We start from the raw sequence: 27995 nt of genomic DNA on the forward strand, positions 1-27995 counted from the left end.
CCCCCTAGGTCATCCGATGATCCCCCAAATTATTTGAAGGCTGTGGATCTTAAATATAAATGTGGCCAACACAAATTAATCATAAAAAACAGTTTGAATTTAAGGAACAATGCTGACTCTGAAATATAAGTGTTAAGGACCTCATTTTAAAATGGCTGGTGGGTCACTTGTCTTGAAAAGCCTGGTCCATCCCGCTGAGTCAGGAATGTACCGTGATAGCCCCACAGCGACCTCTGCTAGGGCACCCGATGACACCTCTGCTGTGGCTACTGCTGCTTCCGGGGAGCCTCCACTCCCACTCTGATTCTGCACTCCCCAGACTGGTGAGAATTACCACCGTCACTTTTTCCACCTGGATTTGGCTGGAGTCCCTGCTTTTCTTCCTCCCTGGGTCTAGCGAGGGAGGAGGGAATACATATAAAAGCTTGCTTTACTCACAGGAGTACCTTGCAAATCTGTTCCTAAAACTAATCTATTTAGAAGAAAAAGTATCTGTTTCTAGATCCAAAGCGCTGGAAGAAGAAATTGCCAATGTGACTGATGAGAAAAACCGAATTCCATGGCACCACTTCCCAGCCCTGCACCTAGGAGACAAGATAAAGATCAGAAGCAGAGTAACTAAAAACTGACTGGTCGGGAAACTGCAAGCATGAAATGAAATCTCTTAGAAGAGAAATTCTCAAACTGTGCCTTAGTGCAGCCAAGAAATGTGAGCGACTGCTAATTGCTGCTAAAATTTCTAATGACTCACATCTCACAACATTTCCTAAATTTTTAATTTCTTTCATAACAAGCATTGTTAGGTCAATCTTTGGGAACATTATTTCAAATGGAACTCATCTCCTAGTTCATGCCAAAAGTTAATGAGAAAATGGGTCTCAGACATTGTAATCCACTTTGCTAGAATGTTCCTGTTCACTCTGTTAAAAATTATGAATTGGAAGAATTTTGGAATTCAATTCTCGGTTCCTTCACTTTGTCTCACCAGCATTAAGATGGACATGTTCTTTGTGAAGTTAGTCCGATTTCACCCTTTTTAACTTTGAGAACATGAGTTAATTTGTGTGCTCACTCTGCATATTTATATCTAAATCCTAGATTTGCTTGGAAATGTGAATTTTATCAGTTGTCAGAGGCAACCCAACATGGGATGGTGAGATGGGGAAAAAATCAAATTATATTCACACAAAACTTAAGTTGGCTCCCATCTGGCTAAACTTTAAGCTTAAAATAAATGCCATTTTCTTTCTCTTTTTTTTTCACCTCATCCGATTAGACATGGAAGATATTCCTCTGGGGGTGAGAAGATAGCAACCAAGGAAGGGAAAAGAGAGAAAACTGCAAGAGTATCATTTCAAATCCTCATTATCCCACCTTCATGCCATCACTTGATGGCAGACTAGGCCATGTTGCTTACGTCACTTCATTCTGCAGTGTTTCAAGAGCCTTCCATACCTGGTGGGAGCGGGATAAACAGACTTAAAGGGGATATGGTAGGCTGAGAGGAACTCCTATGAAGACGCAGTCTTCTTTCGTTCTTTCTTTTTCATCTATACTAGAGGGCTAAGACCTACAAAGGATGCATCACCTTGGCTAGGTGACTAAAAGCCACACCCCTTCTTGACTGTCATTGACATCTGTGAATTTTGTGTTCCTGTGTGCGTGCGTGTGTGTGTTACATTCAGAACCTGTGTTTAAATGCCAAGGTTGAATAACAGCTGTAAATTAGGAACACTGGTGAGCAAATGAGGGGGATTTGCTCTCATGTTATCATCTCTGACCCGTTTTCTCGAGCAAGCCTCTCTTATTTGGTTCTGGCCTTTACTGACTTCTAGTGAAAGATGATGTGATGAATTTCAGAATGATGGGCATCGGATTGTCAGTGTGTGTGCGTGTGTGTGGGGGGGTCATTCTGGCTCATCCTGTGGAACAACCATACCCGGATGAGGCACGGTGCAGTAACCCACTGGAGAGGAGACATGCCATCTATTTTCTCTCTGGTGACAGTCCTTTGTATACCATTCACAAAGGGGTGGGGGTGGGGGTGTATATCATTGATGTCATCCTAAAAGTTGAATAGATAAGGAGGTTTACGGCAATCAGATGAGATTCCACTTCATCACTTCCCCCACCCCAATGATCCTTTACTGGTCGAAGGCAAAGCAAATTGTTAACGGGAAACTCTTGGGGGAGATGGAAATAGTCTATATCCTGATTCTGGTGGTGGTTGCACGACTATATATATTTATCAAAACTAAAAAGGGTGAAATTTACTGTGCTAACTATAACCTCAGTGAACCTGACTTTAAAGGAGAATGAAAAAACAAACAAACAAACAAACAAAACAAGAGAAAGCTTAGCCAGCATGCAAGCCAGATGACTCTCAGAAACATTATACCGAGTGAAAGAAGCCAGACACAAAAAGCAAGCTACTGTACAATTCCATTTAAATGGATGGTAGGTAGAGGAAAATGAGTCATTCATCCCTCCCCCCACACACACACAGGTACACACGTCATCCTCCTCACCATGCTCCCAATTCTAGGGGGAAACAAATAAATTATGTTTTGCCCAAAGCTGGCTTCGTGCTCTCAAGAAGAAGCTAGCGAGGGATTTTATAACTGTATTTCAGAGTCTTGAGTGAGACTACTGTTCAGTAAAAGAATCAATGTTGGATGTTTTGCTACAACTCCCCTAGAGAGAATTCCAGAGAGCGTTCCTGATGGTATATATTCACTTTATTACTTTCCTCTCCCAAATTTCATTAGGCTACAAAATTTAAATAAATTTAGCCAGTAAAGCAGACAATTAAGTTTGGTATCATCTTTCTTTATTTGGGATAATTTAAAAAGGAACCAAAACTCATTCTACAGTATCTTCTCTACTAACATTAACCAAAAAGGTCATCTCCCAGGCTCTTCAATTTCTCCATCAGATTAAAATAAACAAATTCCCTGCAGGTAAACCTAACATTGCTTGCACGCACATTTCAAGCACCATCTTAGGTTGGACATTACACTGGAATATTATCCAGACACTAAAAATAATGAGCTCTATACTATCTCACACACACGCACGATATATTAGTATATGCACTGAAAAAGGACCAGGACAGCACATGGAATCAATGCTACTGACGGGAGCTGGGACTCAGGAAGGAAGAAACAAATGGAGGATAGAGAGGGGCATTCTCTTTATTTTAAATCTCCTGTATCACTTAAAGTGCTTTATAGTATTATGTGCTACACTTTTAATAAAAGTATTTAAAAGAATCTAAAACCTTAAAAAATAAATTACTACCCAAACTACCCTATAGGCTTTTGGAAACTCAATAAAGGGAAGAATGTTCCCCAAAATGGTTGAAGAGTCTTAAAAAGGAACTTTTTAAAAGGGTCTCCTCTGAAAAATAGGGCCTGGGTCCCTACAACCCAATTTGTTATTACTTCAGAATGCAAGTCAATGTACAGCTCCTCTATTTTAATATTTTTCCAACAGCCTGAAATACCTAAGTGAAATCATCACCCTATGGATGTTCTAAATTAGAATCACCCATTCTCATTATTTCAAAGGCTCAATCTACCTAGTCCCTATATCAAAAAGCATGCGCCACCTAGTAATGCCATCGGTTCCCCTTATGCATACAACATAAGGCATGTGTGATTCTCATGAAATGAAAATAAAACCAATCATTTTGACATACAAAATATAAATGGCCAATGCATATGTCAAAGAAATGCTTAACATTTCTCATAAAATAGCCAAGAATAAGACAACGTTTTGAACTCTGACGTGAACAACGAGCTTTCTTGGTTTTGTTGTTCTTTTTATGACCGTACTTTAGTGTGGTGAGCATGTCTGTCAAAGCACATGCAGTTGTGGGGGACGTAAACACTGAGACACCTTTATCAGAGAGCAGCCAGGCAACAAGTATCTAGAACTTCAGGCTGTACATGACGAGTAATTTCACTTCTAGGAATTTATTCTAAGTAAAACATTAAAGATGAATGCAAGATTTATCCACAGAGGTAATCATCCATCCCCGAGGTGTTTATAATAGTAAAAATTATGAAAAAGCTTCAACATATAAAAAAGGACATCTGTACCTAACTTATGATATAGCTACACAATGGAGTGATATATGGTCATTAAAGATACATCTTTGAAGGGTATCTTAAGATATAGGGAGATGTTGTAGATATAATTTTGGGTAAAGAGAAAAAAACAGGCTTCTGATCCACGGAGGAAGTATGCTCCCACATTTTTTACATATGCATGTATATGCAAACATATGTACATAGACATATAATGTGAGGATACAAATATAGATTTAGTAGAGGACAGAAGGAAATACACCACGTGTAGCTGTTATCTTAGGGTGGCAGAATACAAAGTGATTTTAATTTTTTTCTTTAAACATTTCTCCCATTTTCTAAAATTTCAACAATGAATGTGCATTGTTTTTTAAATTTCATTTTTAATGTATTGATTTTATAATCTTAAAATATATATAAATCCATATATATGTGTGATATCATGCAGGTTTCATATGATTTTTTGGCAGAGAAATGGTAGAGAAAAATCAAGGGCAATTATTATGTGATCATCTATTTAAAAAATAAAAATCCTGATCCTCTCTAATACTTATAATAAAGGAATTTAGAAATAAAATATATAAATATCATCTGCCTGAACAGTAATGGAAATCAAAGGATTACTGTGGTGAACACAGCCTCATGATTCTTTTGTTTCTATCGAACCCTTCCCTCTTTGTTGAACAGCTTAAAAGGATGCTTGGAAATGCTGGTTATGTCTCTAAATAGTTTAATTCTTATGGCTGCACTTGTTCTAAAATAGAAGTGAATGAGGAACATAAAGGTCATTCCACGATTGACTTCTCGGTTATCGTCAGCAGATCAGCAGGGTCCCAGCACCTAGCACAGGTGTGGGATAGCGTGGATGCTCAATAGACATTTGCTTAATAATTCTGTAAGCTGGGTTCTCAGGAGGAAGAGGCGACAAGTCAGGACTCATGTCTCCTTTGCTGACACATCTGCGCGCTGCGCTTGGAGCCCAGTGGGTGCTCAACAGAAGCACACTGAATTCAGATAGTGGAGAGGGTCCCCAAAGGTTTTTGTGGCAACACCTTGAGCCACTGATGCTAGGTTATTAGAACAAAAGCACCTGTGGGAGGAAATGCCAAGCGGCCAAGGCACAGTTGAGGTGGTCTGACCTGTTTAGGGGCCTCAAATGGGCCGTATCTAAGCACAGTGCAAGCTGGCTGCAGTAGTTAGTGTAGGGGTTTTGGGGTTTTGGTTTTTTCAATTTTTGTTTGTTTGAGTTGTATAGAATGTATGGTTAGAAAAGTAGACAGAGGCCAGACTAGGAAGCCTTTAAAGCCCAAACTCCTAGGCTTGAGTGGGAGTGAACCACTGTTCAACGATTTTCTTATTAGTCAGGACCTCCAAATTGCTTTCTCATGCCTTTGATTGTGTGTGAAGGGAGCCCAGGAGAAACGAAGGGCATGTATCATTTAATCAGACATTTATGCTCGGGTTTTAGAGACAGGCTTTTACATAAATGGCAGCTGATGGCTTTCCATTTGGAATTACTTAAAACAGAATGTTCTCTTTCAGATACAATGCTGGTGAAACACTGAAGTATTCCAGAAACACAAAGGTGGTTGTAAAGCTCCCATCGTTTCTGACACAAAGGACTGACAGTGTTTTTTCAAGATGTGTCTTGTAGCTCCCTCTTATGTATACGTAGGAAATGTCACATTCACAATTCTCTTTCCAATCTATACAGAAGCCCTTCTAAGAGGAACAAGCCTGGGAATGTGGGGATATCGCTAAGAACCAGCGGCAGTACCAAGAAAAGATATGTGAGCAGGAGTCATGCAGGAGATGTCTAAGATGGTGATTAGCCTCACCTGTATTACTGAGTGGCAGCAACTCACCCCTTAAGATAAACTCTGATAGGATGACATGTTTGAGTCAAAAAATGTGTAATGCATCCATTAATGTGAAAACAGACAATGCTCTATTGAGTAAGTAATTTCAAGGTGAACTGCCTTATGATGGGGTAGGGGAGGGGGGGTGCATTTAAACTTCTTCAGCTGTGACCTCCAACATGGAACACATTTTGTATTGAATCTCCGTATACATGCTGATGAATGTAAAACTGATCTAATGAAACACTTGTTTTTGCTATTTGGGGGAGCACTCTAAAAATTATCTTATCCCAAGTTTAAAAACACTATTCAAAATTCACTGAAGTGATTTTGTTACTCCTGATGAGTCAGTATTCGCAATTACTTCAAGAGAGTAATCCATTTGACTGCCTCCTTTCAGATATATTTGTTTTCCGATAAAATGCCTACAACTACATCTCACGAAATAGTCAAAGTTAGAAATCAAGTGACTCAAGGTCATGACTCAAGAGGGATATTTCAAAACAGCAGAAATCACGTTGTCATCTAAAGCATAAATGCAGACAACCACATGGCATAGGAACTGGTACAGTGTTTTAAAAGTCCAAGGGTCCCCTTCTTATTATCTCACCAGCATGGTGACTAATGTCCTAATAAAGGAGCAACATGGGTCCACAACCGGAGGGTTAGATTTGTTTGATTTTGGTTTTTTCGTTGTTGTTTTCATTTGTTTCCTTATCACCTGAAAACCCAACTCACTAGCCAGACAAAATAGCTCAGTAAGTGTCACCGTCTACAATCCTAACTTTTCCCCAAGGCCAGGAGCAGCAAAGAAACTTGGGCTCCACCTCACAAGAGATTGTCACATTGGTTACAATCTAGCAAAGCAGGGCTCACCTGCTGCATTCTGACCACCGTCTTACTGACAATGATACGTTGGCCTCACACCCCGACAGGCAGGTCCCAGGAGAACAGAGGGCAAACCTAGAGGGCCGGGTTCCCAGTGTTCCCTTCACAGGTTTGATGGTGACAGCCGATACCTGCTGAGCTCTTCCTGTGTGGCAGATACTGTGGCTAAGACCCATCCCCCTACCTGCCATCATCCCACATGGCATTGCTGGTCCTCACTGAGAGGCTTGATTCACTCCTAACTGCCTCAGTTATAGCGCCAGAGCCAACAGGTTCAACTCTGTCACAAAATTGTCTTCTACCCAGTTCTATATGACACCTGCTAGCTGCCTTCCATACAGTGCCTACAAGCTTCTCATTTCATTGGGTGGATGGACATTCTACAAGAATCTGGATGGAACTGATACTAATTACGAACTAGATAGAGCTGGTGGGAGAAAGTGTCCAAAGACAGATTAAGTAAATATGTCATGTCCACATAGTGTGAGACGTGTCATGGTGGAAGGGTGCTGTCAGGGAGCGGGGGGCTGAAGACTGGGTCTGAGGTGGGGACACAAAGGACTGGAGGACGATGCTTTAGAATGCGGAGCCAGCGTGTGCAAAGGTCCAGAGGGAAAGGAAGTACTTCATGTTGCGATTTCTGGAGCGTCGGGGTGGTGAAAAGAAGTTTGGACTTTGCTTTTGAGAGAAAACAGGAGCCATCTCATTTAAATAAGTCACATTAAACAGATCTGACTCATGCTGTAGACAAAGCCCAGGTTGCAGGATGCAACAGGGATGGATTAGAGGAGGCAAGTGTGGAGGCAGTAACACGTGATCTGAGTTAGGGTGATGGCAGTGGAAACAGAAAACTCAGGAGACAGAAGAAGCCTTTAGTGGTGAAAAGGTACAAACTTCCAGTTATGAGGAATCCTGGCGACGTAATATACCGCCTGGTGGCTACAGTTAACAATACTGTATTGTGTATTTGAAACTTGCTAAGAGAGTAGATCTCAAAAGTTCTCATCACACACATAAAAATTTGTAACTATGGGAGGTGAGAGATGTTAACTTACTGTAGTCTGGTAATAATTTTGCAATATATACATATACCAGCTTCCCTTCCCAAATTATTATGTTGTAAACCTATAATGGATATAATGTCATATGTCAATTATAGCTCAATTAAAAAAAAAAAAAAAAGGAAACTTTGGGTGCTAACTTGACAGGCCTTGGCCGTGGCCTGGCTGTGGACATGAGGCTGTGACTGAAGACATCAAGTTGAGGGGGACACTTGGGGCGATGCTGACACCAGCGATCAGGAAAAGCAGCAACTTTGGGAGGAAGCTAGTTTTTCTTTTACTTTTTCTATACAGCAGGAGTTCAGTCTTCCACTACAGCTCACTGCCAGGGAGGAAATGGGATGGGACATCGAGAAACAGGAAGGCATCTCCTCCCCTCCTGGAAAAAGTGAAAGAAACGGACTTCGGGACCGTGAAGAGTCACAAATTTGGTTTGCTATTTTTTCCTTTTATTTTTTGTCACAAGGACTATCTATTCATTATTAAAAATATTGGAAGTATTATGCTTCTCTGTGAGAAGCTTGAAAAGCATAATTGGGGCCGACCTAGCTACAGGCCTGGCAAGAGCAGCTCTGAAGGCCCAAGGTACCTGCAGGAACCCATGAAAACGTTTTCATCTGGATTCGTTAGGGGTATGAATGTGGAATCACTATGTTGTACACCTGAAACTAATATAATGGTGTATGTTAACGATATTTCAATTTAAAAAAAGAAATAAACTGATTCTTTTATCTCCTCTGGGGGGGAAAATATATATATATATATATATATCTGAAATCCAACTATATTTCAGTATCTCTACTGCTAACACCCTAGTTCAAAACACCATTACCTCTCAATTTGCTCACTGCAGTGGAGTATTAACTTGCTCTCTCCTACAGTCTAATCCCAATGAATCAGCCAAACAAGTCCTTCAAACAGTAAGTCACATAACATCACACATGTGTTCAATCCATCCCACGGTTTCTTTCTTCCCTCAGGGTAAAAGCCAATCTGTTAGAAATGGCCCCCAGGGCCTGCAGAATGTCTCCGCCCTCCAATCCCTCTTATCTCCGGCTAGTCCTTCCCTGGTTTGCCCTGCTCCTGCCACCCTGGCCTCCTTGCTCTTCCTTTCCCATGCCGGACGCTCAGGACTCAGGGCCTTTATACTGCTGTTCCCTCTTTTGGGAAAACTCTTGTCCAGGTACTTTCTTGGCCCACTCCCTCACTTCATAATTTTGGTCAATGTCATCTTAGTGTGGCTACGTCAGGCATCCCCTCCTTTTCTGTCTGATTTTTCGCCATTGCATTTTTAACCACGTGAAATACTTTATTTGTTTATTGTCTGTTTTTCTCCAAGTAAAATATATGCTACTTAAGGGAAGGGAGGGTATTCTGCTTTATTTCACTGCTACTTCACATGCTAAGACGTTAAGGGTTTTTACTGAGCAAACGTTCATCCTGCTGCCCTTTATAGAAACAAACATTTGCAAACTATAACTATCTGTCAATGAGAGACCACATTTTGATACCACGCATACTATTTACATCTATAATCACAATATGACCACCTATGTGAGATAGCATTCTATTCAACGATGAGAAGCCTGAACAAACAGCAAAGGAATCAACTTATAAGGGAAAGAATTCTGAAACCACAGTAAGTGAAAAGAATCAGGTCACAAAGTAAGATGCACTATATTAGCTCATTTTTATAGTAAAAATGAATAGGAAATTTTGTTCAAGTGTATGCGTGAAGGTAATTCCCAAGGAAAAACAAACATTCTTTAAATGATCGAAACAGCCCAGGAGGCCTCACATGTGACGTTTCCTCAGATGACATGAATAAAATACAAAAGCAGCGGGATTAGTTCCGACTTGGACAAGTCTGGATGGGAAAATAAGTCTGTGCATTTCTGTAAGATTTTGTCTTATCTTATGGGCTCCAATAAAAAGCAATTTCTCAAACTATTAAATAGCCAATAAAACCCAAAGAGCCATTAGAGCTGTGCTTCTCGGGTGGGGACACATATGACTTGCAGACACGTTACGGAGCATTTGGACTAAGGCTTGTTTCTTTTTCCAAGTTTCAGGATGATTTAAACACTCCTGTTTCCAAGTCACGATGGGTGAGGCAGCTGCTTCTGCCCCGGACAGCCCCATTGCACCAAGGCTGGGGAAAAGGGCCACCAAACCCAGCCGGCAGGACACAGAGGTCGAAAAGACGGGGAAATCAGCTAAGCAGGGAAGAATGAAGTGAGAGGAATGTTTTTTTTTGTTGTTGTTGTTTTGTTTTTGCTATTTCCTTGATCTGTTCTGGCAAAATTAAGGTGTAATTCTTCTCAAAGGACTCTTTGTTTGCAATAAGGTTGACATTTCAAAGAATAAAATAATTCATTGTAGGGAAAGCACATTCAACTATATTTAATGTTCGTAAGATGAGAGGAGTCCCATCTGCCTGGGAGTAAATGAGTCCGCAGTGCATCCTGCGCGGTTGCCCAATCATGAGGAGCCCCTCCTAATCAGGTCTTCGGGCATTTCATGAATTCTCTTGCCCAGAATCCAGTACCGATCTGGGTTACACACATGTTTCTTAAGAACTGATGATGGCAAAATTCTGGTTAACGAACTTCCTGGTTATGGTCCCCACATTGGGTACATAGAAAGGATTCTGCGTAACGCAGCAGCTTTGGGGCTGGCGGCCACTTGGGCAATTATAGTGTTTTACAGCAGAAGAAACCGAGGACCACACAGGAGAAGAGGCTTGTCGAGAGCTGCTAGGTAGTGGAGTTAAAACCAGAATGGAGGTCTTCTAATGCCCAATCTGGAGCTTTGAGTACCCCCACAAAGCTACCCATTTCACCATGATCCAAATTACTATGGTGCAGGCGGTGGGGCTTCATAGAGATTCCCAAACTTAGGACGGGCCAGCCAGGCTGCCTGGGAAGGAACTGGAGAGTGTACTAAACCCGCTGCTTTCTGGATTCCATTGCAGGCATTTATATTTCACAGAAGCTATCCCGAGCGACTCTGATGCACAGCCAAGTTCAGGGATGACTGGCCTGGGTTATGCAAGACAGACGAGCCAAGAAAGTGGCAGATTTCTATTCTTCAAAATGCAAGTCATCCTCCTTACTCACTCTATGAAAAAACAACATGGAAATGTGCAATTATAAAGCTTAAAATAGCTTCCTGGGGCGGGGCGGGAGAAATGATTCACACTTCAAAAGCTGCTCAGGCCACAGCTGGAATTTGTGCTTGTGGCCAAAACCCTCGGAAAGCCAAGTAGAGAGGAACCCCCCAGGGCTGTGCCCTGCTCCCTGGAGGCAGGGAGTGACCACTCCAGAGACACACAGGCAGCTGGCACTGGCCTGCCGGGCACCGACAGCTTGACTTCCTGGCCTGCAGCAGCCGCCATCCTAGGGGACCTGGCTCTTTTCAGGTCCTCGTTGATGGGTTCACCTGCTTGGACAGGAGGTATTTTCAGGGGGAGCAGTTTACTGACTATCTGTATCCTCACTGGAGTCCAAGCTCGAAACTGGTTCATTAGCCCATTTCCAGTAGGCAGGGGGTGGGTCGGAAAAAAAGAAGCAAGCTGGGAGCTGTCTGGAGGCAGTTGGGGATATAATCAATTAGGAAGTCACACAGCTGTGTGTGTTCTGAAACAGAAGATTGAAAATAGGTATATATATATATATTTTTTGTTTGTGTGTTTTTTGTTTTGTTTTGTTTTGTTTTCCTTTTTGGGGAACATACTGTAGCGTTATTTTCTAATCCAAATTTGGACTCAGTAGGCCTTCTCACCAAATTACCCAGAGGATGAAGGTATGGGAATGAATTTGTATGTAATTCTTCACTTAATTTACAAGAGAAAAGGATGGCGTTTGAAGGGTTTCAGGGTAAAACACAAAGTCATAAAACATTTTGCAATGTCTGAAAATACATTTCTGGAACTGACCCTGAAGCAAACAGAAGGCTTACTCTATTCATACAATAAATACTTATTACATGCAGATTCCATGGAAAGCGCTGGATTAGAGACGAAGTCACCCCGAGCCTGACCCTCAAGGAGCTCACAGCATGTAAGGCAAACAGGGCATTTTAAAAAATGGAAGCAGGGGTCGATGGCATTGCACCGTCGTGAAGAATAAACAGCACAAAGGTTTCCCACAATAGTTAACTGCATCGGCGTGTGTCCCCACATCTCCCAGAGTCCCAGGTCCCTCATTGGTACACGGAGATGTTATCAAAGTTAACAGAGAATTCACCTCAGGGAATTGTCTGCCATATAGAAAGCATCTAATAAACGGCAGTGGTCGTTGTTGTGGATTTTTTGTTTTGTTGTTTTTTTTCCAATAAATTCTTTATGGTTATCTTTAAACCATCAAGTGGAGTTTGAACTTCAAATGCCTACGGCTGGGAGAGACTGCTGGCATCCACTTCCTATGCTACTCCAACAACCAGGAAAATCTCTCCGTCTCAAGGGTTCAGGTTCAGGAGGAGAAGTTTGAATCGGCATCCGAGGGCTTTCTGCCGTCCCAACCACTGAGCTCTCCCTGAGGCAGGAAGCCGCTGCCTGCACCAGAGGGAAGTGTGCTCCAGACTAAAGCTGCGGGGATGCTTCTGGGGTGTTTTCGTTGGTTTGCTTTTGTTTTACTCACGAATATTTTAGTTTTGAAAACCTGACAGGTTAACATTTCGTCACCATTTCAGTGCAGTTAATCATCATCCTGATTTCTGTTGTTTTCATTCCTTTCTTTTTGTGATTTTTGTGATCCATTTTATTCTATTTGAATCTTCGAGCATTCTGCTTATACTTGCCCTCTAATGTCATGCTACCCTTCCAAAGTCATATTCTACTTTATAACATCCTAGGACCTTTGAGCTCATAGCCTGGTCCACCACAACCCTACAGTAAATGCTGGGGAGAGTGGTTACTGCTATGGGAAAAGAGTAGCCTGTAGGTACAAACCCCAGGGTGCAGAACTAGAGGAAAGTGGTTTTCACACTCTGCAGTTTTAGAGTGAGACTAGTAGCTTTCACACGAGATTGATTTTACAGATGAAGAGTGAAGATGTCATCCATGCAAATGGCCTCCTTCATCTACTGGGATCACGTGACTTTTATGTTTTTCTTTTTTTATGAAGCTTCTATTTATAAAAGCAGCTGTGTGCCCTGAAATCCACAGTCTCTTAGGTACATAACCACTGGGTTTTAGGAAAGCCACACCCCCAGTGCTGAAGAAGAACTGGGGGAGGTGGATGTGAGTTTCATCAACACACACTCCCTGACCTGCAGCGGGGAGACATCAGGTCTCAGCAAGCCCCATTCAGACCTCCATGGGGAGCAGGTGTTCTAACGAGGCTCCTGACACTGCTTCCGCCATGAGGTCTGGTCCTGCGCCACCTGCACTGTCCCTCCACACAGCTCTCCTGGGAAGTCTCTGGCTAGGCAGGGCTCCCGGCACCTTTTGCTCTCTCAGACAACAGGCCAGGGCTGGATCCCATTTAAAATCAGTTTTATTTATTTATTTTGATTTTTTCCTTTAAATTATTTTAACTTTTTTTCTGCCATAAAAAAACATACTTTTCACATTTTTATAACAATGCATGTGAATGTGTGGGGGGCATATGTGCGTGTGTAGGGTAAAAAAGAGAATGATAAAACAAATATGGCAGAATGTTAACACAATAGATGTAATTGGGGGAAAGAGATAGATAGATAGATAGATAGATAGATAGATAGATAGATAGATAGATAGATAGATAGATAGATCTATATCTATATCTATCTATCTATTTATAGATATATTAGTGAGTTCTTTGGATTTTTGTGTGGAAAATGTTTCAAAAAAGGAAATATACTTCTATTTCCATTCATTTGCCATCACTCTTCTTTGTCTTTTTTCCTTACCAACATTCACCTCCCTATGTTTCCAAAGGAACTCTATAATGATCTGCGAGTTCCCATCCGAGGTCCCACTGGTATTCTAGAAAGAGACACAAGTCTGCACACGGACTCGGAGGAACTTGTATCTTTATCACAACACCAATGTTCTCCTACCAGGGATTGTTATCAAATAAATAAGCACAACTGTCTGGTGTTGTGCTTATTTATTTGAAACTTATATATTTTAGGAATGTCTTATCGTTTTCTCCACATAAATCCAAGACGTTTTCTGTTAAGATTATTCTGAAATAGGTTACATTTTTATTGCCCTTGCTAAAAAAGATTGCTTTTTATCCATTTTGTAATTACCTAATTACTGCTGACATATGAAAATGCTATTAAGTTTTATTTGTCCACTGTGTAACTGCTCTTCTAAATTACATTAATTGTAACAGCTTTTCCTTTGCTTCTTCAGGGATGTCTAGATACACAAGTTTTATTGTCTATAAGGTAAAATACTTTGTTTCTATCAATGAACTGTACTTCTATTTGCTTGTGTCATCCAGATCAAGGAGAAATAATAATGGTGAATATTAGCATCCTACATTAGTTCTCGTTTTTAATAGGAAAGCTGTGTTGCTATCACCATGTTAAATGCAGTGTTGGCTTGCTGCTTTACAGTAGCTTTAACAAACAGAATGAAGCTGATGCTATGTCTTATTCCATCGTCTTTAACAAAGGACATTAAATGTTATCAAATACTGGTTTAGCTTTAGTTGAGATCAGCATTTGGGTTCTCACCTCGAGTTTCTTCATGTGCGATGTACGCTGATCTGTTTTCTATCCCTGAACTCCTCGTGTCTCCCTGGGAAGCGAATCTTTGAGCCAAACCGAAGGTCCAGCAGTAGTGAACACAAAGGCACACACTTTGCAAACATTCACAATCCACTTATTTTATTTTTATTAGCCTTTGGTTTTTCCACTTATTTATTTTTGAATTCTCTTTATGATTTCCTATAAACCACTTCAACTTTTAGGGGAAACGTGGTCACAAATTTTTAATATATATATATATATATATATATATATATATATATATATATATATATATATATATATATAACAAATAAATGGTAGAACAACAGAGGCACACATGACGTGCTATAGGAGTTCACAGGAGCGTATGCTGGAGGGAGCAAGCTAGCCAAGCAGACCTGATGTTTGAGATGGACCTACAGGTCTGTAGGGCAGAAGGAGAAGACACTGGGCATCTATGTTCTTTTAACAAGTCTGTGTCTCTCTCCATGAGGAAGGTGGGCAAATCTACTGGCTCCCCCCTCCATCTATAACCTAAGAGACAACAAGAACGGATGCTATGTATTATATCATCTCAGAAATAATGTAAAAAGGAGCAAGTCCTTAAAACCTGTAAGTGTAAATTATTTTCATTCATTTATAATTGAGATGTGCTTGATATATTCTCCTTTTAACCACCAAGCCAATTTCTCTCAGCAATCACCTGCTGTGGAGATCAGCATGGCTCTATGATTTCAGAAGTACCTGTAAGTACTGCCTTCTGAAACCCCCGCAAACACCACAGAACTTCAAATTCTGAAGACAGCCCCTAAGAGCACAGAAAGGGTAAGCTTTGCTATGAGATATATCTCAGTGTCTCTATTTCTCTGCATATCTGTGTTAGCACTTCCTTCCCGAATGAGCATTTTACAGTTAACAAAACACTTTAATCTACATTTTCTCATCGGATTCTCAGACGAGGCTCATGATGATGATGATACTATCCCCAAGTTACAGATGAGAGAATAAGGAACAAGATGGCGAGCGGTGTTGACAAAAGTCCCTTACATCCATTACGCCTAGGGCTTCTGATTCTGAATACAAGCCTCTTACAAGAAGTCCTCCTGTCTTGTGATGACACTACTGGAAATCCTGGTATCAGTTTTACAATTATTCTAAACAACCACTCTCAGATAAATTTTGTGCTCTCTGCTATGGCATTTTTAATTTGGGCCAAATGGACATAACTTTCTAAAGCCAGGCTCACACCTTGAACATTTAATTTAATTTGTTTTGTTTTTGTTATTGCTGTTTTATTTTTACTTGAAACTTAAGGTTGAAGTAGAATATGAAAGTAAAAAGAGAATATGAACATTCAAGACAAAGTCAAGCTCCAAGAGGCTTCAACTTTTCCATGAAGCATGGGTGTAAGCTAGTATTAGGAGAAAAAGAGAAAACGCCCGTAAGAGGTTTAATTGTTAAAAGTGAAATTTTCTCGAGTTTCCTTTCGCCAGAATGTGCTAAGAATGAAAGTGATGGATGGTACTTCTCAAAATATGAAAACACCAATGTCCCAGAGTTAAGCGTCTGCTCTAATTGTTGGATTCCAAAGAGTCCTTCAGATAGCTCACATGTTATTTTTACTTGCTAAAGCAAAGGTGTCTGGGTGATGAATTGCACAAGGTGCTTCACTCAGCACCACTGGGGTGTTGTAATAAATATTGCCACTGACAGACAAAGTAAGGAAATGCTGAACATTTTTGCAATGTGTGATACAGATTTCGTTCTTGTTTTTTAAAACAGAGAAGTAGCTATTAAATTTTAACCTAATTATATATATGCTCAAATAGGTGAAGATGGCAAAATTGTTTCAGAGAACTATGAAGGCATGAATCACAAATGTATGTTCATTTTGCCCTTCAAAGTACACTTGAGAATAACCCACACACACAAAAAAGCATAATTGAAGAAGTGGAAATATCCATTTGCTAAAAGGAAAGGAAAGTAGTGGAGCTCTAGCATCTTAGTGATGAAAAATGAAATACATTATAATAAAACCTCAATTTTCATTTTTCTGCAACCTTTGATATTGCTACATTAAAAGAAATACTAGTGCATTTCCTCAACTCCCAATAAAGGCGAAACGACAGAGGGCTACAATCTGACTTCAATTTGTTATAGTTTTCGACAGCAGTAAGGACAATGCAGAAAAGAATTTTTAAAGTAAAAGGACTGAATTAAGGGTTTTGAAGTAGGTATTGTCTCTTATCTTAACAAACCTCAATTTTCTTCAGCTATCTACCATCCTATGACCATATCCTTAGGGAAGGCTGGTTTCACCTTCAGTCTAAGGAGCAGCTAATGACTGGTCTGACCATCAGAAGGTCCCACTCCCCTCATCATTGACTGGGTTACACACAGGCTCAGGCCACAGTGTTAGTCGATGAAACATGAGAGAAACTCTGCTGACCGGCTTTTGGAAACATTTCCACACATAGAAGAGACTCACTGGAAGAGACAGGCTCTTGTTCCTCTGGACCACGTGATGGTGGCCACCATTTTGCCACCAGCCTAAGGACATATTTGGTACTTCAAGGATGGCAGAGCCAAATGATGAAAAGATCCTGGGTCCTGATGACATCACCGAACAGTTAACCAGCCCTAGGACCTTCTCAAATCTGCAATAATGACATTCGATAAATGTTCTTCTTCCATTGGCATTTTGAGTTGGGATTTCTATCACCTGCAGCTGAAAGCCCCCTGACAGAGGCACTATCTGGGCCAGGACGCGCATGAGTGAGATAAGCTTATCCTCGTCCCTGGCCCCTGACAGTAACATGCTCCAATTCTAGAACTTTATGCCCAAGACTGAGACATTTCTTCTTATTAATGATATTCTTTTCTTGGCACCCACTGCCTGGTGGAGTCCAAATCCTCTGCACTGCAAACTGTCATAATCTGACTCTTGCCTCCCCTGCCAGCATCAGCTCCGTTTGCTTGTTTTCTCAAGCCTTTTGCTTTAGCCACATTGAAGTAGAACCCTCTGACCCTCCTTGTCTTTTCACCTACACTTCTCACTGCCTGGAATTTTCAACAGCCACTGCCCACCATATACATGGTGTGCCTGCCTGGCTGTTATTCTTCTCTGCATCTTTGTGATTCCACAAACTCAAGGATCTCTTCTGGGTCACATCTTCCAAGACTCTCCCTTCCTCAGCCTGCCCAGCTCCCCATGGAGGAATAGAACTGAACACTGCCTCTTACTGACATTACTCTAACTTAAAGGCAAATGGCAAAATGTTTTGTAATCACTTGTTTCTGTGAAGGACTCTCCTGTTAGAATAGGAGCTGCTTGAGGACGAGGGTGTGTCCTAAGTCTGTGTCATGAAGGATTAGCTCGTGACTTATGGAGAGGAAACCCTATAGTTATGGAATAAATGAACGAATGAGAGACCAAATGAAATATCCTAGCCTTACCTAACATTGGAATGTAACTGGGTTACATTCTACCCAAAAAAGTAAGTAATGAACCTCTTTGTAACAGAAACCAAGCTTTCCATGCATCGCTCAACAACTTATTGCTTTGAAGACAGAACTACAATAAGGAAAACAACAGTAACCAATGTTTAGCCCTGTTAGGTTCTTCATGAGGATTCCATATTTATAACAAGTATCTGTGGGTTTGTCTGCGCTTTGTCTCTCTTCTGTAAAGGTGCCACCCTCTGTCCCCCCTCCCCACCCCACGAGAATATACCTGTTCCTTTGAACACTTGCTCTTCCCTCTACTTCAATCTTATTCCTCTAATTGGGGCTTCCAGTTATAAACCCCAGGCCATTAGGATCTGTGACCATATCCCGGTCTATAAGTGTTCTTCTTTGTGATTTTTAAAAATTGAAACTAAAGGAAAACAAATGCCTTGCTCTTTAAAGCGCCTCACGGAGAAAGCAGACTGAGAAGAATAATTTTAGTGGGCATGTAAAGAAGCAAGGACATTGGTCCTGGTTCAGCAGACACTTCAAGCAGAGCACGGTCTCTCCGTGGCTTAACCTACAGTTTGCTGATGGAAAGAGAGACGCCAGCACTTGCAAAAAAACAAAAGCGAAACAAAACAAACAAAAAAGCTATCCATCTTCCAACTAAAGCAATATCCATGATCTCATTTAATCTTCCTAACAATTATGTACAGTACTGTCTTTATTTTATAGATAAGGACCCAGAAGCTCAGAACTGAGAAGTATGTCCGAGGCATCCAATTAGCTGAACGGTGATTTAAAGACGGGTCCTCCGGAGGCCAAAATGCAAGCGCTGGACTTCCCTGCCTCTTTCTACACTGTTCTCGGGCGCCCTGGACACCAGTTTGGCTCAGTGGCCCTAGACAACATGTAGGAAGTGCAAGTCTTCTCTTCATTAATAAACATAGATGCAAATGATCTTGATTAACTCCTGGGGTGGTACAGGCTTCAGTTAAATAAACTTGATCAAGTGGTCTGAGAATACAAATAGGCATATTTTCTATACCTCACTATTAAACACTAGCCTCTTGCAATGTCAATAATTAGGAAGCAAAAAAAAAGGGGGCTTTAAAAAATGTAATCTAAAAAAACCTGCATACATACGTGGCATCAGTCATTTAATTAAACACTAATATGTTTGCTTCAAACAGCAAAATGTAATTGGTAATTCAGAAGTAAGTTTCCTCAAAAGACTTGAAGTTAAAGCAAAAGACAAAGCATTCCTAGATTGTTCTGCTTTTCTGTATGTCCTTTTTTCCCATCAGCTAAATTTTTCACTGGGTGTGTCTTTGGTCTCAGCACTTGCTTATAGATCTAACGTCTCCCAGGTCGATTATGAACACACGCCCGAGAAGAACCATCAACTTGGAAATGGAGAAAAGCAGACACATACGGTCCAAGAGATGATGGATTTGTTTGTGAAACTAATTTTCTCAGAAGAAAAATAGACATCTCCTTCAATATAAGGGTGCACTCAGATTTGTTTTTCATATTAGTAACTTATTTAATATGGCAATGGGCAAGATGCAATCCATTAAAAAGCAATTTTCCTCTTACCACAGGGCGTTTCATCATTCGATGTCTAGCACCCAGTCAGAACGTAGCAATCCTTTAATATTTCATGAACAGAAAACAACTCATCTGGGCTTGTTGACTTCAGAAACATGGGAATCTTTTATTAGTCTTGCAAAATGTCCAGAACGGCCTTTGCAGTGGATCAACCTAAAAACTTCAACTATCAAAACACTGGAAAAATTTGGCTTTAGGCCAGATTATGGGCAGATATAAAATGACTTATAACTAATAGGAAAAAGTATCAGTCCCAACTCGTTGTTTCGCTTTCTGACCGGAAGCTTTGGTGACAAGGACTATATCTGGTTCACCTTTGTACCTACAATGTCAATCATAGGCCCTGGCACATTGTAAGTAATCAAAAGATTTTTATTGAACAAATGAATACATGCATTTGTCATCTTAGAGGAAGGGAAGCTGCCATGAGTATGTCAGGCCTTAGCTGTACAAGCCCTGCCTCGCTGTAGGGACCGGGCCTGACTAGGTACTGAGCGAGTTGTGGCAGAATGTTGGGAACGGTCTTTCCAGCAGAGGGTGGGATATGGAATAATCTACAGTCCAAGAATAGCATCTGGGGTACCCTCAGGGATTCCTGAGGTATTTGCCTTCATCTGCACTGTTATGTCAGCCCACAGAACCTGGCTTGACTACCGGGTCATCAAAAATCTGGGATGCTGCTCTACACCAGCCAGCAGTCAGCCCCTGTTCTATACCCAACACATGCCCCCGCCCCCACTCCCACCTCAACTCCCAAAGCACAGAACTAACTAACATTTACCTGAGAGGCACTGTCTGCTCAGACTTTGCCACCACGGTTCCCCTCTACCCACCAGGTGGGGCCCCATGGATCCACGCTTATCCTGCCCTCACATTGCCTGGAATTTGGCCATCTTTTCCAAGTTAGTCCCCTTGGGTTGACTATTATCTGTTCCCAGGATACTCCTTTCACTCCTATGACAGCAATTTCAGCCAGTGAGGTTACCTGTGATCAAGCCAACACGGATACAATTACAGTCCCGTGCCACTTACCGACGGGGAGAAATGTAAGAAATGTGCTGTTAGGCAGTTCTGTTGTTGTGAGAACATCACAGAGCGCACGTACACAGTCCTAGGTGGCACAGCCTCCTGCACAGCTAGGCTCCATGGCAGAGCCTACTGCTCCCAGGCTATAGGCCTGCACAGCATCTTACTACACAGAACAACACAAGGTTAGAGCAAGCAGATGAGAGAATGACGCAATCAAGAGACATGGTAAACACCACATGTATGAGGCTGCTGCCAGCTTAACACAACATACTGTATGTTAGAGTAAACATATAAACCAGTAATACAGTCATTTGTTATCATTATCAGGTATTATATACTGCACATAACTGTAGGTGCTATACTTTTATACGACTGGCAGCCCAATAGGTTTGTTTACACCAGCATCACCACAAACACGTGGGTACTGTGTTGCATTATGTACATTATAATGGCTACAACATCACTAGGCCATGGGAATGTTTCAGCTCCATTATAATCTCATGAGACCACCATCATACATGCAATCGTCATGGACCAAAACATTGTCATGCAATGCATGACTATACTGAAATTGTCACTCACCCCAAACACTACCAATCTGTTTCTGCAAACACGTGGGGATGTAAGAGCACAGTGAAGTTTGTATGATACCCGAGGACACAAACGTGGTAAGTGGCGGAGATAGAACCCAAATCCCCTTTATCCCCAACATTCTTCTTGTCCTCCACCATTTGTCTGCTGTGTTAACCTTTAGCAGGATAGATGCATGTCCATTGGGCAGACAAGAGCAGGAAGCTGGATATGGCAGTCAAAGCACAAGAGTATACACCTCCATGCTGCCAGCAAGATGACAGCTGATAGCCAAAGCTAGCCCTTGGGGGAGACGGAACTTGGGGAGGAGCAAGACAGGGCATTGAGGGGCAATAACCTGGATGCAAGAAGCGTCAGCCAAGGAGGTCAGGGCAGTGCCCCAGTTTCTGAAAATCTTAGATGGTTTGCCATGCATTTTAGTAAGTGACTTTCTATAGTTCCCCCATAACATTGAGATGAACATGAAATAGTCACAGTCATCAGACGGAGGAATTCAGTAGGATTTGCTTGATTCAGGACTTTGAGCCTTCAGCTCAATACACAATAAGCTGTGCAGCACACATAAATCTCAACGAGTTACTCTAATGAGGAGCAGGAAGCAGAACTCACATCAAGGATCCAAGTAAATGAAAATGTTCACACTGGTTATCAGTGAACCCGGGTAGATTGACACAGAAATCTCTCAGGTCAGGCGGCTACTCCACTCGTGCAAAAGTGATTGAATTTCGGCTCAAAAGTAATGAACTTTCCTGGCAGTTCCATGTCAACTCCAGCTTCCTTCCCCCACCCACCCACATGGGAGGATGATAACGTCTGTTTTTGTTACTGAAACAGGCACAGTGTCTTAGCTTTTTCCTTACTAAGTTCTGAATTTTCTAGTTTACGTTAGTGATACCATAGTCAGTTCTACCCTGTACACAAAACATAACCCCCTTTCCAATTTAATCATTGGATCTCTTCCCATTAATCATTTCAGAACATTTTTCTGTAAACTCTAAAGCATGTGACTGAATATTTATGCTCCCACCATAATGCCAAACACCCAACATTTCTCAGGTACAGTCCTCTCTGGTGCCCACGTTATTAAGCCTACAAGGAAAGATTTATACGTGTGTCAGCTCTATCGATGTCGGAGGGAATGAAAGCAGCCGCTCTAAGGAAGGTCATCCTTGACCGTGATTGTGGACCAGGTTCAATCAGGTTCACTCCAACAGGTTAAAGCCAAATTACGCCAAGGAGCAGAAGGCAACAAAATTATCATGCCCTCATTTTCCGGGTGTCTTCTCTGAAATTTTGTAATATAAGTAAGAAAAAGAGCAGTAGACATATCTCTGACCATACGTGTCATATTCAGCTACCCATATTCTTCAACAATGCCTTCCTTCTTAGAGAATGCATTTTAAACAAGTGAGATACTGGGAGCAAGAGATGTCATTAAGGTATTCAGTTTTTTTCTTGATAGAGAAAAATTGTTTCAAAAGAAAGAGAAGAAAATGACCTATTGGTAGGTTAAAAACTTGAATTATAAAAAAAATAAAAGAAAGAAATCCACAGATCTTTTTCCTTAGTGCAAGGCTGTTTTAAGACACACTCATTTTTCTAATATTTGGAATTCAGTCACAGTCCCTGCCAATTTTTCCATTCTTGTGGGTTTTAATAACATTTATTCCCAGAGCATACATGCAGAAATATCTATGCTGGAAACCTGAGCCAATGAGCGTTCGGTCCACGTGACACCCATGCCCAGCTCTCAGCACCTTGGGATTCTTCATGGAACACAACTCTGGGAGCTGGTCTCTGCCCAGCTTTACACCCACGTGGGAAACAAGTGTACTTACGCAGCTCGCCCACTTTCAAGATCTCGCACAGCATCTTGGTCAGCTCTATGCTACTGCGGCCAAAGGGACATTCGTGCTTATCTTCTCGGCTACTGTTCTCAAGCACGACCTGTAAACAGGAACGAGAACAGGTCACCAAGGGAAGTGAGCTCACATAAAACATCAAAGACACTGACACAGAGAAAATCGATCCTCTCCAAACCACCAAACTCAAGCCCTAGGGGCCAGGACAAAATCGTCCTCTCAGTATATTCTCAGTAGATAGAATCTCAAATCTTACATGTGCCAAATATCCTAGATGCTTCTTAGACCCTGTAAGAGGACATTTTGCTTGTTGGTGTCCACTTAGTTGACTGAACTACAGAGATGCCTTTGCAGAGAATTTTTTCAAAACAGTACAATAAAGCATTTTTAATGTAAGTGACAAAATTACTCCTGTCCTCCCGTCGTGTCTTCCCTTTCCTGGGAAAAGCAACCCTCTGTGACTTCAACTCCTGCATTTTAACCACATAGTTCCCACAGAGGTTTCCCTGTTCTTACGAGATTTCACCCCTGGCCTTAGTTGACTGAACTACACCTAAAGGACATGGGACACAAACTGGACCAACCAGAGTCCTCCCCTGAGCCTTATCATAGGAAAAGGGAAAAACTGGCCCAACTATGCTGACAGCACCTAAGGGACATGAGTTCAGGGGCTACCTGAAGGTAAGACTGCAATAAAAAGAAAGAGAGAAAAAAGAAAGGAAGGGAGCCAAAATGCAAAGAAAAACAGCGAGAAGAGGCCGTGGGAGCCCTGGGGGCACGTGAGTGGCTGGTCCCACTTGTTCCTGTAACAAACCTGCTTCCCTATCCTTAAAGTCTGTTTGTCCAACCCTTCCTCTGAACACCCTTTGGTCCCTCAATAAATTCTGCTCTTTCCTTAAGGTAGTTTGAGATATTCCTGGGACAACTAAGGGAGCCAGCCATTCTATCCATGGATTAAACAAAAGGAAAACAAAACGACACAACTCTACTTTAAAGTCACTAAACTTCAAATTCTTATGTCGACAAGAGGAATAACCAGCTTTTCCGTCCCTGACGCCACCTCCGACTTCCCCCGTGAACTGTTTGCTACCTCCTCAAAAAATTAACTGGTAGAGTAACAGGGAAGCTGGGGAGGAGAGTTCAGATTAACCAGGTGGCTGCTGGGACTCAAAGGAGGCGAAGGAGCTGCCGGGTCGAGGTGTGTGAGGAAGAGCTTGCCAGGCAGAGGCAGCACCGACAGAGCCCCTGCGGTGAGCAGGGTGTGTTTCGGGCAGGCCAGCACGCTGCCTGGTGGGCAGTGGGCAGGGGTCTGCACGGCCACATTTTGGGGTCCAGGACACAGAGGGAGGCAGAGCAAGGCAGAGGAGCCTCCGGGGAAGGTCAGCCACCACCCCAGGGCTGTGCGGGGTGTCATTCAAGACCCTGAGAAGCTAACCGTTAGGTTTAGATGGGGGAGTGACGTGACCCGATTGGTTTTGAAAACATGTATGGTTGTGGGGAGAGGGCAGTGGGGAGTAAGCAAGAAAGCACAGTCCTTCTGGAGGTCCTGGGCAGTGCCCCTGACAGACACCAGGGAAGCTCAGGCTGGGCTGCACAGTCACTCGGCTCATGGGAAGTGATCGAACAGGCAGAGAGGCCGGAGGGAATGACGAAACAAGGAGAAGGCTTTCAGAAAAGAGAGGTGAAAGGAATATTTGGAAGGAGAGAAGAAAAGGGGAAGGAGGAAAAGTAAATCAAAGGGGTTCCAAATAGTGAAGTAATGTGAAAAAGAGGGTGAATTATTTCAAACCAAAGGAGTAGGCGTTTAATAAAAACGTGCTCCGATTATTTTCTGCATAAACACCGTAACAATAACACACACGCATACACACAAAGTATTGTATGCCTTGACAGTCCCCAATAACAAATCAACCGTTTCCCGGGGACGTTCCTTCTAGCATCGCACTGCTACCTAGCCATAACACAACGCAAATTGTTTGCGTACTCAATCTCCTCGTCCACGACGCATCACGGGCCGTTTTCGCTGCCCTTATGATGATCACTTTATCACCCTCATGATTGTCCACCAAGGCAATGAACCATCCTGTGTTGTGGGACTTTTCACGTTTGTCGCGTGTGCTCCCATACGTAATTACACACCGAATATCATCATGAACGTAACCTTTACCATCCTTGGGATTTATGGTAAAAATTCTTCCTTGCAGTCTCTTTAGGAAACATAGGTTTTGGGTGGGTTGTTTTCTTTGACAAAAGCTGTACATAACTGCAACTCAATCCCTGCTCCTAGCAAGCATGGAACAGCCCCTGCGGGGGCCCTGGAAGTCCCATGCCCTCTTCAAGGTCTCTTCTGGACGAGGTGCCTGAGCACAAAGTCTCAATTGACTGAGCCTGAATCACCCTCCTCCTTTTAGGAAAATCTTTTCTGGTTCTAACCAGGAATTTCAATTCAGGAAAGCAGGATGGAAGGACAAGTAAATTCCTACCGATGTATCAGGGAATCCTTATTTTTCTTTTACAAAGTGTGTCTCTGAGACAACCATAATATGTCTCCAGGAGCAAATCTGAATATCCCGGTGATGGGGAAAAGAATGGACAAAACAGAGCGAGAAGAAGACAAAACATCAAGAAAGACACAAGACAGGTAGTTTTCAGCCAGCTGCCAGCTCCCAGCGAGGACATTCCCCAGCATTTCACATTAGCATTCTATTAACATTTCATGAGCACATCAATATTTAATGAGGATGTGATCTGCATACACTATAGGTAGAATTACTGCAGCCAATAAAATGTTCCAGAATTATTTCCAAGGCAGTTTATTAGCAGGCACTAAATTAAGGAGTAATTTAAGTAATCAATATGTAAATCAGCTTGGAGAAGCCCTACTCTTTTATTCTTTAATGCACCATCCATCTTATCATATTTACCCACCTAAGAAAAGTAAACCCTTCTTGACTCATCTCTTTAGACAAGGTAGACACAAAACTTTAAAGTTACCTGTATGGGTTTTCAGGTCAACATTCTTACAGGAATATTTTAGAAAAGACTGCGATGGTGCATGTTCCTAGTTAGATATTACTATGAGAAATAATTCTTAAACTGGACGGTGGCTTTTTAAAAATTTAACACACTGATATATCTATATTCAATTCCAACATTCTGGTATTAACCATGTTCACCTAAGACGTTTTGAAAAGTTTCATTGAGAAATATCAAGGCATATTTTTCATCTTTATTTTTTCCTCGCTCTTCAGCTTTAGGAGCAAACATAATGAAACAGAAACCACGATGGATGGAATACTAAAACTTATTATCACTCATCTTACTACATGTTATACAGCACAAGAAGTTGCAAGCGTCTGCATGTTTTATAAAATAAAACACAGAATATTTTTGCAACATTCAGTATAACACATTTTATAAAATACTTTATAGTTTACAGGGTGCATTTACACGAGTTCTATCAACTGACCCCCAAAAAGTCCACATGATTGATAAGGCACGTATTATTATTATTATTCTCTTCAAAATGCTGAAATAAAAGGAAGAGGTGACTTGCTTAGACCATAGAGCTAACCTATGTCAGTCCTGGCATTCAATTTTTAAGGTCTTCCATTTCCAAATCTCTTCCCGCCATGCTGTAGCTTACAGATTGCTTTCACATACTTATTGCCTTAAAACTCAATGGATTTCATGTCTAAAGAGACTAAGAGAACTTTGATGAATGTCCTCTAGCTCACCGAAGCAGGTCTATAAATCCCAGCCCCTCCTGGACAAAGGTATAAGGTCCTCTCTTATCTCATTTATCCCTGAAGAAGGGTACCGATCTTTCAGCGCAAGTGACCAAAGCTGCTGTGGTGTGTCCCCGCAGGCTGTCTTTCCATAAATGTCAAATTCCCCTCTGGATGGTCTGTGTTTCTGCACCTTCTTCTCCAGTGGTACAGATCAGGAACCTATTTGGCTTGGGTGTGACCATTAGATGCTGAGTACAAGGCCAGCCATGCTCTAGCACTGCCCCTTCTCTGACTCCTGGGACCACCCTTGCCATCTCAGCCTCAGCATCCTGTCGCTGGCTTATATCCCGCTGGCTGTCCCTGACACACTTTCCTCACACTTTCTGTTGAGCTATCCACATCTGGGGCAAGTCCAGTCCTTTCTGCTTCCCCTTAGCCAGCCCTGGAGCCTCGAGGGCCTATTCCATCACCTCTCATCTATGCTACTTCGACTCCAATGGAGGGTCACACAAAACAGAGTGGTCTCTTCATAGGCCACCAAGGACAGTGTGCAACCTTGTACCGTGTTCTCTCCAAAGAGAAGGGATTGTCCGTCTTGCCCCAATCCTGACACAAAGCCGCTACAGGAAGCATCGATGATGTAAAGAGCCAGGGCAAAACTAGTGTACGATTGCACAAAGCAGTCCATGTCTTTGTGAGAGGTACTAACATTCCATAAAGCCCACTTTATAGGATGGCTGTGGATCTTAAGTCACGACACAAAGGCCAAGCGCCTGGAACAGACTCGCCGGGTTGGCGTCTATCATCTTCGTATTGCCCTCCCCCTTCCTATTCCTGTGTGGCCCTTGCTCACCACTTCATACAACACTTTTACCAGCCACTAAAGCAAAACCATGACTACGGTGAAGATGGCTCTCTGACAACCGGTTTCGGGGGATATATGACTGTAAGCCAGAGGCTCGCCCATTGTTTTAGTGCGAGAAGCATATAAATAGAGTAGTGTTGCCATCGACTTACACCAGAAATGCAAGACAGAAAGTCGCCTGGGCTCATATTCCAGCAGGAATCTTCCACAGGAACACAGGGGGCTACGGGCACAGAGAACGAGCTGGGCCTCCATGACCGAAGAACAAGTCAT

The 27995-nt window shown here is 42.0% G+C and overlaps 1 protein-coding gene across 6 annotated transcripts in view; it reads right to left on the reverse strand.

The window, feature by feature from the left end:
• Positions 1 to 27995, reverse strand: part of ELMO1 (engulfment and cell motility 1) — a 476666-nt gene that overhangs the window by 194267 nt on the left and 254404 nt on the right. For all 6 annotated transcript variants that reach the window (XM_074341005.1, XM_019726329.2, XM_019726327.2 and 3 more), the window contains one exon: positions 23103 to 23211. In XM_074341005.1, the coding sequence (XP_074197106.1) occupies positions 23103 to 23211 (109 nt within the window). The remainder of the gene's footprint in view (positions 1 to 23102; positions 23212 to 27995) is intronic.

Source organism: Rhinolophus sinicus, linkage group LG09 (genome assembly GCF_036562045.2).
Source record: "Rhinolophus sinicus isolate RSC01 linkage group LG09, ASM3656204v1, whole genome shotgun sequence".
In the NCBI taxonomy this organism is placed as follows: domain Eukaryota; kingdom Metazoa; phylum Chordata; class Mammalia; order Chiroptera; family Rhinolophidae; genus Rhinolophus; species Rhinolophus sinicus.